At 49.9% G+C, this 14,227-nt stretch overlaps 1 protein-coding gene across 1 annotated transcript; it reads left to right on the top strand.

Moving 5' to 3' along the window:
* The first annotated feature begins 9,868 nt into the window (after positions 1-9,868).
* Fzd7 (frizzled class receptor 7) lies at positions 9,869-12,764 on the top strand. Its single transcript, XM_005070599.3, has one exon. It carries the CDS (start codon positions 9,869-9,871, stop codon positions 11,672-11,674), a length of 1,806 nt encoding a protein of 601 aa, XP_005070656.1. The 3' UTR covers positions 11,675-12,764.
* Positions 12,765-14,227: the final 1,463 nt, after the last annotated feature.

Here is a 14,227-nt window from a genome sequence, read left to right as displayed (position 1 = left end):
CACCACCTCCCTCCTTCCCACCCTATCTTGGCTTTTTTTTGGGGGGGGGAGGGGGAGGCTCCTCTGCCAGGTACTCAAAGCCACTGGTTCTCGGAGTTTTCTGAGCAAGGATTTGGTAAACAAAGGCTTAGGAATTCTTAGTCTCCCTTCAAACTGACATCTGGTGAATCTGAGATCAACAGTTTCTCTCTCTCCCACTCCCCTGGCTTTGAAAAGCAAATGTTTCAAGGTTTGCATTCTCTCCGCCTTTCTGGGAGTTTTTAATCAAGTGGAGTCAAACCACTTTGTCTACACCTTAATTGAAGAGCCTGGCTCTAGAGTTTAAAGTGCTATTTATAAGAACAGGGAGGAGGCGGGGGAAGGAGACTAAGTGGAAAGGGAAGAGAAGTCATGGGCACGAGGCCCTTAAGGGAACACACAGCGCGGCTAGCATGGACTTCCTGAGACAAATCGCACAGGTGGGGTGTCAGTCAGCAGGTGCAGGGAGGAGGCCCATTAGCATCTAGGCTATACACACACAAGAACCTGGGCTGGTGGGAGTCCTTGCTTAGTCCAGAAACCCCCAGACCACAAAGCACAGCTTCCTCTGTGGACCAGCTCCGGGATGACCAGACTGGACCTTAGCCAGCCAAGGGTGTGGAGTTAATCAGGAGGACCCCAGGAGTCTTCGTGGCCATTGAGTATTTTTTTTTCTCCAGTTGAATCCTCTGGAGAGGGAAGAAACATACTGTGCAGTCTCCCGACTGGCAAATTCTGAAGGAGGCAGTTCTCTGACTTAATAGAGTTTTCAAGAAAAGGAAACTAACACTTGCTTTCTGTTTTCTCATCAACTATTTAAAATCCTGACTTCATATTAGACCCTCTTGGGGAGCTTTTACCAGATGTTAAAAAGAGGGAAGCAGGTTTTTAAAAATTCAACGCCTTTACTGCTACCCTTTGAGAACCAACTTTCTTCCTTCAGGCCACTTAATTTAGTTTGTGTCTCCTAAGTCTATGTTCGATTTAGGAGAAACAGCAGTGCTTTTAACCAGGGTTCTCAGGCTCCTGAGATCTTTTGTACCTATCTGTTTCCTGTATATCTGCCTTTTGTAAATCCTACCACTTTCCTACATGCCGAACTTCATATGATTGATAAACTGGACAATTTGATTCAACAAGCAAATGCCCACCTCATGGATGCCAGAGCAGAAAAATAAAATGTAATCTCCAGGCAGGAAGGGAACTGGAGCATTAAAGTGATATACTACACTTGGGGTACTACAGGCCAGGCACACTGTGATCAAACAGGACACCTCAAATATTGAAAGGGAGTTCATCGGTCAGCATGGGTCAAAGACCCTGACTCTCACTCATTTCCCAAGTTCTAGATCTCAGCAGAAGGGAAGGAAGTCATATCTAATGTGTTTATATTGCATACAACAAACTGTTCTGACACCCACAGCCAGATTCAGTGGCTACCACAAGGAGGCAAGGAAGGAAACCTAGTAGATGGTAAGAGCAGCCAAAGACTTGGGGACCTCTCACTTTGGAAGAAGAGCGACTGAAGGACATTAGCAGCCCCTACATCGTGTTGGGGATGGTAGAATGCCTTAACAAATTGATTTCTCCTCACAACCCAGGAGAAAGGTTCTCCTGAGCTTTTAGAGATAATTCACAGTCAATACATTGATTGCAGTCCTATTATATCTTCCTGGTTTGTTCTGTTGTTGTTTCGCTAGTTTCCTGCTTGCTTGTTTTTATACAGGGTCTCGTGTATCCCAGGCTAGCCTTGAGCTTACTCTGCAGCTGGGTATGACCTTGAAGTTCTGATCCTCCTGTCTTTGTCTCCTGAGTACTGAGATTACAGGTACGAGCTACCATGCCAGGCCTTAGGCAGTGCTAGGGAATCTACCCCGGGACTTCATGCGTGCTAGGCAAGCCCTTACCAACTAGTCACATCCCCAGCCCTATTCTCAAGATCTTCATCCAGGCTGTCCTAGCAGCACAAAGGTGTCTGCAGGACTGAAACTGGATACTTAGCTGGGAGTGGATGCTTCTCCTAGGCTCCTAGAGATGATGTGGTGGGAGCGAACCATTCTCCTGGTGATGGTGTGGTGGGAACGGATATTCTCCTATGCCCCTGGTGATGATGCCATCAGCTTTCTGAGGCTGTGGGCCTACCCCAACAGGAGGTCAGAAGAAAGGCAGGTGTTCTGCATTCTCCAGGTCCTGGAATAGGGTTGGTATGGTACCTGGGGAAGGGAGGGCAAAAGAAAGTGTTTGATCCCCAGATTCCCTGTAGCTAGAGTTAGCACAGGTGTAAGCTGGGACTTGAACCCAGGAACTGGTGTTCTTATCTTCTGAGCTATCTCTCCAGCCTCTGGGCTTCTCTTCTTAAAACAGGTGTTTCCAATCCCTTCCTAACCTCCCTCTCACTCCTTCCTTCCCTGCTTTCCCCTTTGCCTTCCTGTCTTTCCTTCTATTGCTCCTGCTGCTACCGTTTAATGGCCCTCCACCTGCCCAGTTGCCTGACAGTCCTTGCCTCCTCCGACTTTCTCCTGCTGCATGCTTTTGCCGTTCCTGTTCACTGTCTGTTTACACTCAGTCTCCCCAAATGAAGGATCTCATCAAGTGGCTACTCTATACCCAGCAGACGCACCTGTTGGGCAGTGGTCTCATGACAGCCCACCCTGTGGCTGGGTCACATCATCTATTCATGGCTCAATCTATGAAGTCAGGGTTTGTTGGTCCAAGGATGGCAGTGTCAGTCTGAGGAAGTGAACTGTGGGAGTAGCAGCTGTTACATTTCAGAATAGCAGCAGAGAACTTGAGCCTCATGAATAAGATCCCAGAAACCAGCATCACATCATACAATCAGTCACTTGTCCAAGCCCCCTCTTCTGTCTCTCCCCCTTCTTGTTTCTGTGTCTTTCTGTCTCTCTCTCTCTCCCCTCCCAGTCTCTCTATCTATCGCTTCCCCGTTCTCTCTCTCTCTCTCTCTCTCTCTCTCTCTCTCTCTCTCTCTCTCTCTCTCTCTCTGTCTCTCTCTCTCTCATGCACACACACACACACACACACACACACACACACTACTCCCTTACAGTTCTCATGTTTCTAGCCTTCATTTCAACATGTAACTAGGCAGAGGGAGGACTCTGTGTGAGACTTAGGACCTTCTGCAGGGTATCAGTGACATGTTCACTGGTTTGGAATAGAAGTCTGGGTCAGAGGTTCCCAAGCTTGACTAACTCAAAAGAATCACCTAGTGAGCTTTTAAAAAAATTAAATCTCCAAGTCCCATGCCTGAAACTCTGACCCAACATATCTGAGGTGGGCTCAGACTTCTGAATCTCCTCTCCCTTCCTTTCTCCACTCCTTTCTCTCCCCTCCCTCCCCTCCTCTCCTCTCTTCTCTCCCATTTTCTCCTTCCATCCCTTTTTCCTCCTTCTTCTTCAGATTATTCTGGTGACCAGTTAGGAATGAGTGCCACTGATCTAACTCCCATCTCCACTCTTCTAGAAGATTCTTTGGGGGCTTTAACCACAGCTACTATTAATATGTTCCCTGTTCTTCTGTTAGTCTCTGCTAGTAGAACCTGCAATCTCTTAGAGGGATAACCTAAAATATTACCAAGTTTCCTGCCGGTCTTAGTAGCCAAGAGTGAAGTTAGATGCCCACTAGGGCAGTTTTGGCAGTGGGAACTAGTTGTCCTTTGGATGGATAGGCTAAGTTGATGTACTCTCCCAAGGGGGCTGAAAAGATGTGAGTGCAACACACAAAGGGCCATCACTAATTTAGGCCTGATAACCCAAGTGCTAACACCCTAAGGCTTCTCTAAATTAACAGCAGGGATTAGCCATTTACACCATGGAGGGCAGTGAAATATACTGTACTGATTTAAGCTTTAGTCTAGGCCTGACTGCTGTAAAAAAGGAACCTCTACCCAGAATCTCCAGGGTTGCTATGAAATTAGACATTGTATTTATAGCATTTGGCACTGTATAAACAAAGGTCATTATATTTTAAATGTGACTATTTGGATGCTCAAAACAATAGGAAGGAAAGTTCTATAAGCCCGTTAGTGTCCTAGAGTAGCTCTTAGGGCTAACTGTATGCATTTTTTTTCAAATCCAAGCTCATTTACAACATATTTATACATTGGAAATTGGGAAAATACAGACTAAGGCTTTTCTCTTAGACAGTCATTATAAACATCCACTAGCATACGGCTGTAAAAAAAATATATGTATATCAACTTCAACAAAGAACCAGAGCCACAAATATGCTGCTACATAGGCCTTTTATTTCATCTAAGGCAGCACATAACCAAACCAGAGGACTGTCCTGATGATTTTCTTGTGCATAGGTCACATGCATTTTACACAAAGCCCCTCTACACCCTGGAGGGAGCTATGGAGGCTAGGTGACTTGCCTGGGGCAGGACAGGAAATCAGTCGGGTGGGGGGACAGAACCAAGTCAGTCCACACTGGTCACCTGCACACTTTTCTCAGACCTCCTCACCACACAGAATGGCAGAGATGCAGATAGCGATGGCCCACAGTGCCGCCACCTCATAACCCAGATGGCCCAAGCCTCCCTTAGATTGTGTCCACAGTGTTCTGTCCTTTGAATGCAGATGTGATCCCCTGGGGTCATCTCACTCTCTGCCCTCAGAATGGCTGAAGGTCTTTCATGAGGTAACTGTCTCAACATTCCTTTTCCCTTTGCCCAAAGATGTGGTTTGGAAAAAGTCCTCCAGAGCAGGGTTCTGTCCTGACTCTAACAGATGCAAGTGGCACTGGAGCCAGCCAATCAACACTGTGTTCTCAGTCTGAGACTTCGGGGTCAGCAGACCAGGACCTGTTTCTCTCCGTGTCCTCATCTTGACCAGCCAAGAAGGACCTGGCCACCAGCATCCCTCCACTCCGATGAGTCTCCTACACCTTACTGCCATCCCCATTGCCTCAAGTGAGGCCAATCTAGGGACTTTTCTCTAATGCATACAACATGGCAAAAATCACAGGTTGTCACTTCAGGATTAGGCTACAGAAAGATGGTGGCTGCCCTCTTAAGTGTCATAGTGTTGGACATTCTTCCTCTCACTTTTCTCTCCTCTCTTCCCTTTGTTCTGAAGGAAGTTTCATGTTTTGAGGGTCCTTAGGAGAGGTATGAATGATGAGAAATTGATGGCTTTGGCCACCACCTGAGGCCTGGCCAGATGCCATGTGAGTTTGAAAGAGGGTCCTTCGATGACATCATGACAAGCACCCTCTTTGCAATGAGAAGATAGACTCCAAGCCATGTCAAGCTAAGTGCACCCAGACTCCTGACACTTAAAAACGGTGAGATACCAAGTATTTGTTATTTCTAAGCTGCTAAACTGGGGGACTACCTGTTGTTATTGACAACAATCAATAACTCATAAAACTCTTGACCAAGGAAGAAAATGTTGGTTCAACAGATTCAGTAGCTGAATCTGCTGTATAATCATCTTTGCCCACACACCAAACATGAGCACCACTACAGTATGGCCTTCCTCTTCTTCAGTTTGGAATCTCTGACTTCCATAACATTTGAAAGTACTTTAAAAATAAAATATTCCCTTTTGGGTGAAAGAACTTCCTCTTCTTCAGTCTGGAATCTCTAATTTCCATAACATTTGAAAGTACTTTAAAGATAAAAAATATTCCCTTTTGGGTGGAGAACAAGCCAACATGCTAATCTAAGATGAGCAAAAGTTGATGGCAAGCTGACAATCGGATATCCCAAATATTCAGTGCTATAATGTCAAAACTGGCAAAAGACAGGCCAGAAAGAGAAGTGTGTGTTCCAAGATGCCCTTTCTGGTCTTTCGTGAACACTTCTTGCAGCCAGAGTTTCATGACAACCACAGGACTGGGCACCACGTGCCATTTTCAGATCTGCCCTGACATCAGAATGCAATTCAACTAGATAAACCTGGGACTTAGCCAAAATAAGTAGCACTTGAGAAGATGGAGCTAATGACTACCACCACTTTCTTTGGGGCCGCATATGACTATGATGTGAAGAAATAAAGGCCTTTGTTATTTTAAAGGGCAGGGACAATTGGAAGTTTTGCAGCAGACAGTTACAAAATTTTCCACCCCTGGATTTCCAAAGAAGATACCAGTAAGAGGCTTTAGGATCTGGGTGTGGGAGGTATTACTTGGAAAGAAAATTAATCCTGGGGAGAATGTAAACCGACACTGCACACTTGCCAGAGAACCCAAACAGACTTGGCTGTTTCCAATGTGAACTTACCTTTTCTGGTCCACTCCTTTATGACACAGCTCCTTAACCCCATAGCATTTTTGTTTTTGTTTGTGTTTTATGACAGCATTTGACATCAGGCAAGCACAGAAAGTTACAACATCGCCCCTCACAAACAGTAGTCTTTTTCTTTCTTTTTATTTGGGGGAGGGTGTTCTTGAACTCACAGATATCCAACTGCCTCTGTCTTCCCAAATTGTGGGATTAAAGGCATTCAACACTAGCACCAGGCACAGTCAATTCTCATTTCCATGAAGTAATTTTGGATCGAGATATTTTTGTTTGATTGATTTGGTCTTTGTAACATGAAGGATTGAATCCAGGGCCTTTCACACACTAGGCAATTGCTCAATACTGAGCTACTGCCCCAAGTTCAGACTGAGTATTGCTGTTGTTGTTTTAAATCATCTTTAAAAACAGTCTCCCCACCCCAATTCCTAAACTCTGCCTTTGCTTCTCTGCTCCTTTTGCACTTATCTGCCTGGGGCAGAGCAAAGGGACTCACGGCTGTGACAGTCCATCTAGGATGGGTTTCCTGCACCTCATGCATAGATCACTTTAAAAATATTGCATTTCCAGGCGGATCTCTGTGAGTTCGAGGCCAGCCTGGTCTACAGAGCGAGTGCCAGGACAGCCTCCAAAACTACACAGAGAAACCCTGTCTCGAAAAAACCAAAAAAAAAAAATATTGCATTTCCTTCTTCTACACTGGCTCACCCACCCCCCTTCCTAAACCATTATTCCCATTGCCTAACATCAGAAGCCGTCTGGGACCATAAGGATGAGCAGCTCAACAGCTAACTGGGTTTGGTTGCATTTGAGGCAGCATTCTGTCCTGTCAGTTTTCATTTTATTTGATGTCAGTGCTTGGTATTCCTCCCTCGATAAGCAGAGATGAATTAGGTCAGTGGCCTGATGAATAAACATGAAACTTTGATTCAAAAAGGGAGGACACCCTGAACCTCATGGGGAGAAAAAAGGACTCCAAGCCCCACCGCCCACACTTTCAATGACAAAGCAAAATAGCTCCCATGCCTTAAACATCTCCCAACAAATATCAACACAGCACAGTGGTAGGTAATAGAGATTTAGAATGTAGAGATTGAAGTCTTGAATAAAGTACATTTTTAAAAAGGAAAATGTTGTCTACTCATGTTTATTGCTTTGAGGTAGACACTCTAAAGGGAAAAAAAATCTGGTATGAAGGGTAAACTGATGCTAAGGGAAGTGGTGATTTCTATTGCAGGCCAGATGAGGGGGTGTCAACTGTCTGACACGCTACCTTGTTCCGAGGGGCATGCTCTTTAGACCCACTAACTGGAGCACCAAAGAACTCTCAAGTGGAAGGAAAGATCTCAGCAAACCTCTGAGATAAAGTAAATAAAAGAAAATTACAAGGAGCCCAAGTCTGCTAGAAAAGGGAATCCAGTTATCTTAGGTTTCAGAATCAGCGTTTTCCTAGATGGAGAAACCGTATCCTGGAGGCAGTGACTCCTGCCAGCATTCAACATTCAAACTGATCAAAAGTCTCTCAAGCATCAGCAACCAACTGAGACAGGCAGAAGGACTCAGCCAGGAATAACGTTTTTTAAAAAGTACGACTGCAGGGACGACAGAGAGATTCAACGATTCAACTTGTCACTTCCCTGCACTGGAATTCATAATATTCATGATATTCCTTGCTGGCCCCTCTGAGAGGGCAGAGGTCCCTTAGTAACTTCCGACCGGTCCCGGGCAGTCAGACAAGGCGCACGAGCACCCAGAGCCTGGAGCAGGGTTAAGATTTGACCGAGAACAAAAGAACGCTTACCAATCAGAAAAAACGCTACCCCAGAAGGAAAATAACCCCTCTTTGTGTCTCGAAAGCCCTTTAATTAGCAAATGCTCTGGTTTCTAACGTGCATTAAAACTTTTCTATGTAGATTCCAAATAGAAAGATCAAAAGCAACGAAGATGGGATTCCCGAAGGCCACACACCGCAGAACGAAGGAGAAACAGGGCAACCGAAGGCGCTCAGTAAATCGTACGGAGAGTTCCGGGGAACGCGGTCTCAGGTTACTTTCATAAGCAATCCCCCAGCGCTGCCTTAGCGTCCTCCAGCCCCACCCCCAGCCTCTCCGGCTCCCTAGGCTCCCGACCGCGCGCGCGGGCGGGCGGGGTGGCTGACTCTTGAGTCGCGAGCACCCCCAGCTCTGGGCCCTCTCCTCTGAGGGTCTGCACTTCCTCCCGCCACAAGTCCCCACCTCGGCCGACTCAGGTTTCTCCTTCCAGGAGGCCCCCTTCTTTGTGACTGGGGGAGGGAGAGGGGATTGTGGCTTCATGTGGTCGTTTGGGGTATGGGGAGAAAAAAGCGATCTTCAGTCGCACCCCCTTCCCGATCCACACTGATGCTAACCAAAAGCCTCCCGCCCTAGCCAGCCAGGCAAGGCTAACGTGACTCTGGGTCACGTCTCTCCGCCCAAGCGCTGCGCTATTCTCAGCTTCTCGCCGAAGCCTTTGGCGAATGCACCCTTCTGCTCAGGAATGTGTGTTTTAGGGTACCCGGAAGAGGAACCAATCTTTCAAGCAAATTCCCTTTCTCGGGCGTTCTTCTCCCCTGAGCAAATTCTGGGTAAAAGTTTCTCCTAACTTTTCTCTCCCAGTCCCCCGCCCCTCCCCTCAGGAATCCGCCCAGAGCGCTTCAGGCACCGCCTTCCTCGTTCCCTCGGCCGCCCCTTCTGACTTCCAACCAATCGGAAGGCGTCTACAGAGAAAACAAAGCGCGCTATTGGGCCTCCGGAGGGCTCGGGACCCGCCCCCGGAGTGGTTTGTGAATGGGGGGAGGGGAGGGGGCGGGGCGGCCCGAAACCCTGCGAGCCCGACGCTTCTTCTAGCCACCAGCGCGGCTCCCAGGCGTTACTCTGCGCTCCTTCCCTGGCGGGCGGCGGCGGACGCGGGGACTCGCCGGCCGGGACTGCGCGGGCTGGAGAGGCCGGGAGCAGGCAGGCCGCGGGTGCAGGAGCGTCGGCGCTTCGGATTCCGCGCAACTGGGTTTCCAGAAAGAACTCGCCCAGTTCTTAGCCTCTGGGCACCGATCGGACTCAAATTGAGAACCAGACGTTTGACTGAAACTTGGGGCCGACCTTGCCCCGGACTGAAGGAGGCTCGAGGTTCGCAGGAGGAGGAGGCGGCAGCCCGCGGGGCCTCGAGGAGAAAAGGCGGAGCTGCACCGCCGAGGCGGCGGCCCGGGCGAGCAGGCAGAGACGCGGGGCTCTGGTCTGGCGGAGGCCCGGACTCGGTGTGGGGGACGTGGGCATCGCCGTGCGCCCGGGTCTCGAGAGACTTGGGCAAACTTTGAAAGGTAACCGGAGACGCTTGTAGTCGGTCGCCGAAGAGAAAGCCTCACCGTTACGTCTCGGCGGGGAGGGTAAGGCGACACCCCACCCCCGATCCCCCAGCCCAGGCCCAGGAGTTTGAGCCCCCGGCGGCCGCGTGAGTGCCACGCGGAGGCGGCTGCGGCGCCCACTCGGCTGGCGGCCTCGCCCCCGCCGTGCAGGCACCCTAGCGCCCTCGGCTCCGCGCCGCCCACGGCCCGGCCCCGGCGCCGGGAGGACTCTCATGCGCCGGGCGCGGCGGCGCCTCCCTGCATCCAAGCCGCTCGTCTTTTTCCTCCAGCTGAGAACGCCACTGCACTCGCGGGCCGCGATGGGGGGCCCCGGCACTGCGGCGTCGCACTCGCCCCTGGGCCTGTGCGCCCTGGTGCTGGCGCTTCTGGGCGCGGTGCCTACAGGCACCCGGGCTCAGCCGTACCACGGCGAGAAGGGCATCTCGGTACCGGACCACGGCTTCTGCCAGCCCATCTCCATCCCGTTGTGCACGGATATCGCCTACAACCAGACCATCCTGCCCAACCTGCTGGGCCACACGAACCAAGAGGACGCCGGTCTCGAGGTGCACCAGTTCTACCCGCTGGTGAAGGTGCAGTGTTCTCCCGAGCTGCGCTTCTTTTTATGCTCCATGTACGCGCCCGTTTGCACGGTGCTCGACCAAGCCATTCCTCCGTGCCGCTCCCTGTGCGAGCGCGCCCGCCAAGGCTGCGAGGCTCTCATGAACAAGTTCGGCTTCCAGTGGCCTGAGCGGCTGCGCTGCGAGAACTTCCCGGTGCACGGCGCCGGCGAGATCTGCGTGGGCCAGAACACGTCCGACGGCTCCGGGGGCGCGGGCGGCAGTCCCACCGCCTACCCTACTGCTCCCTACCTGCCAGACCCGCCTTTCACTGCCATGCCCCCCTCAGATGGCAGAGGCCGGTGGTCTTTCCCCTTCTCGTGCCCGCGCCAGCTCAAAGTGCCCCCTTACCTGGGCTACCGCTTCCTAGGTGAGCGCGACTGCGGTGCCCCGTGTGAGCCCGGCCGTGCTAACGGCCTTATGTACTTTAAAGAGGAGGAGAGGCGTTTCGCCCGCCTCTGGGTAGGTGTGTGGTCGGTGCTGTGCTGCGCCTCGACGCTCTTCACGGTGCTCACCTACCTAGTGGACATGCGGCGCTTCAGCTACCCAGAGCGACCCATCATCTTCCTGTCCGGCTGCTACTTCATGGTGGCTGTGGCGCACGTGGCAGGCTTCCTGCTAGAGGACCGTGCCGTGTGCGTGGAGCGCTTCTCGGACGATGGCTACCGCACGGTGGCGCAGGGCACCAAGAAGGAGGGCTGCACCATCCTCTTCATGGTGCTTTACTTCTTCGGCATGGCCAGCTCCATCTGGTGGGTCATTCTGTCCCTCACTTGGTTCCTGGCAGCTGGCATGAAGTGGGGCCACGAGGCCATCGAGGCCAACTCGCAGTACTTTCATCTGGCTGCATGGGCTGTGCCGGCGGTCAAGACAATCACTATCTTGGCCATGGGCCAGGTGGACGGGGACCTACTCAGTGGAGTGTGCTACGTGGGCCTGTCTAGTGTGGATGCGTTGCGTGGCTTCGTGCTGGCGCCCCTGTTCGTCTACCTCTTCATCGGCACGTCCTTCCTGCTGGCCGGCTTCGTGTCGCTCTTCCGCATCCGCACCATCATGAAGCACGACGGCACCAAGACCGAGAAGCTGGAGAAGCTCATGGTGCGCATCGGCGTCTTCAGCGTGCTCTACACGGTGCCCGCCACCATCGTGCTGGCCTGCTACTTCTACGAGCAGGCCTTCCGCGAGCATTGGGAGCGCACCTGGCTCCTACAGACCTGCAAGAGCTACGCTGTGCCCTGCCCTCCGGGCCACTTCCCGCCCATGAGCCCCGACTTTACAGTCTTCATGATCAAGTACCTGATGACCATGATCGTGGGCATCACTACCGGCTTCTGGATCTGGTCTGGCAAGACCCTGCAGTCATGGCGTCGTTTCTACCACAGACTCAGCCACAGCAGCAAGGGGGAGACTGCGGTATGAGCCCCGGTCCTTCTCCTACCTGTGTCTCTTCTGCCTCCTTGTAGGAGGAGAGGCATCGTAGGGAAAGAACTGCTGGGTGGAGACTTGTTCCTGTAGGCTAACCCCTCCACAGAGCTTTAACGTGGAAGTGAGAAGTCACTTGGAGGTGAGAAGATTTGGGGTTAGAGGTGGTTTTGAGAGGAGGCCTGAGTGGAAAGTCAAAAGGCAGTGCGGATGAAAAGACTTCTGGCTAAGACTGGCAGGATGGTGCTAACTGTGAAAGATAGAGGCCGACTAGGGCCTTGGGGGAAAGGTTGACATCAGCAGAGACTTGGTGAGTTCTTCCCGGCGCCAGAGCTGAGCCAGGGTTGAGCCCAATCCCTGCTGCAAGGCAAGTGGCTGTCCTCACTCCAGTGAGGCCAGGGGAGGGGGAGATAGCGTTCTGTCTGCAGCCTGGGCTTTGTTGGGAAGATGGGGGCCCCCTGTGGTGCCCTTGTCAAGCGTTGGTCAAACCATAATCTCTTTTCACTGTGACCAAACTGGAGCCCAGATGGGTTAATTTCCAGGGTCAGACATTACAGTCCGCCTCCCCGACCCCCTCCCGCCTGTTTTTCCTCCCCTACTCCTGTCAAGTCTAGTGAAATAAGCGTTTGGAAGGCCGGGGAGGCCTGCCTGTTAGAATCCTAATGCGAAGATGAAGACGCGAAAGAAGTCGGTAACGTTTCCGAGAGGAGGCCAAGGAGATGAGTGGTAGGTAGTTCTGCTACGTTTTTCCTTTTTCTTGGGAAGGCAGAAGGCAGAAAGAAAAAGAATGTTTTCTTTGGTTTCATACCCTGAAAAGAAGTGATGACTTGTTGCTTTTCAAAATAGGAATGCATTTCCCCCCTGTCTTTGTTGTAAGAGACAAAGCGGGAAACAAAAGTGTCTCCCTGAGGAAAGGCTTAACTGTGAAGGCAGCAGCTTTTATAGGCAAAGCAGCAGAAATCTGAGGTTTCCCTTGGGTTGTTAATTTGGTTGAGATAAACATTCCTTTTTAAGGAAAAGCTAAGGGCAGTGCGCTTTCGTACCCATTCAGCCAAAGGTTCTGACTTGAATAAAGGAAATGCAAGGAGTTTTGTTATTTGTTTTAAACATATTTAATTCAGAACACATGATCTAACAGGCTCTGGTAAACAGCTTAATGAAATCTCCCTCCATTCCACACCCGCCCCCATAAACCTAAATTTCGGGAGTTTTGTCCCACCTCCTTCCTTCCGATTTGTGTGTGTGTGTGTGTGTGTGTGAGAGAGAGAGAGAGAGAGAGAGAGAGAGAGAGAGAGAGAGAGAGAGAGAGAGAGAGAGAGAGAGAGAGAGAGAGAGAGAGAGAGAGAGAGAGAGAGTGAATGAGAGTGTGTGTGTGAGAGTGTGTGTTTCTGGTTTCTTTTGGTTTTTTTGTTTGTGTCTTTTGGGGTTTTTTGTTGTTTGGGTTTTGTTTTTGTTGTTGTTGTTTCGTTTCGTTTGTTTGTTTGTTTTGATTTTTTAAGACAGTTTCTCTGTATTCCCTCCCTATCCTGGAACTCACTCTGTAGACCAGGCATCAAACTCTGAGATCCCCCTGCCTCTGCCTCCTGAGTGCTGGGTTAAGTGGAATTAAGGGTGTGAACCACCACATCTGGCTGCCCCTATCCAGTCTGAATTCTTCACAATTAAAGAAGAGGCATAATGCTCCACAGAATCAAAACAAAGGGAAAATGAAAGAGTTAATTTTGCCCACAAGTCTGAGAAACACGTGCTGGCCCTTTCTCTGGTCGCCTGAAGAGGTGGTGGGCAGGGATGCCAGTGGAAGAAGAGGAGAGCTTGTGCCCGGTTTGGGAAGTCATTAAAGGAGGGTAAACTTCAAAGTGATTCTGGAGTTCTCTGAAATGTGCCAGAAGACTCAAACTTATTCATCTTAACTCATATACTTTCCCCCAAACAGAAGTCTGCTTCTTTGGAGTAATGGTGTAAAGCTAAGCAGAGCATCATGGGAGCTAACTTTCAGTCCACCTGTCACAGACTGTCCTCCCATCTTGCAGGGCCGCTCAGTTTCTCAGAGCGGTCGTTAAATGCCAATCGGGGTACTGTCGCGAGTACAAATATATATATGTCACATTCAGTTGAATGGAGCTGCTTTTCAAATGATCTTGTGTTTCTGAAACTTTAAAAAAAATTGATCTCAACTGTCAGATTTTTTTTTAACTGCCACTACACAGGTTTGGCATCTTTTGTGTTTTATCTCTTAAGTGCATGTGAAATTTGTAAAATAGAGACAGTGCGGTATGTATATTTTGTAAATCTCCCATTTTTGTAAGAAAATATATATTGTATTTATACATTTTTACTTTGGATTTTTGTTTTGTTTTGCCTTTAAAGATCTACAATGAAGCCCCACTTTATCACATGTACAGGTCACAAATAAATTTTTTAAAAAATAGAAAGCGAATGTTTATTTATTCTTCCTGAGATAGTAAACCAAAGGACAAAACTTTATTGTGGAAAGAAGGTGTGGCATGGGGTATGTCCCCCATAGAAGAGCATGGTGCCATAGGGTTCTGA

This window comes from Mesocricetus auratus, unplaced genomic scaffold, assembly GCF_017639785.1.
Source record: "Mesocricetus auratus isolate SY011 unplaced genomic scaffold, BCM_Maur_2.0 Super-Scaffold_100010, whole genome shotgun sequence".
In the NCBI taxonomy this organism is placed as follows: Eukaryota; Metazoa; Chordata; class Mammalia; order Rodentia; family Cricetidae; genus Mesocricetus; species Mesocricetus auratus.
Note: the sequence above shows the minus strand (reverse complement) of the source record. Positions and strands in the feature narration are given on the sequence as shown.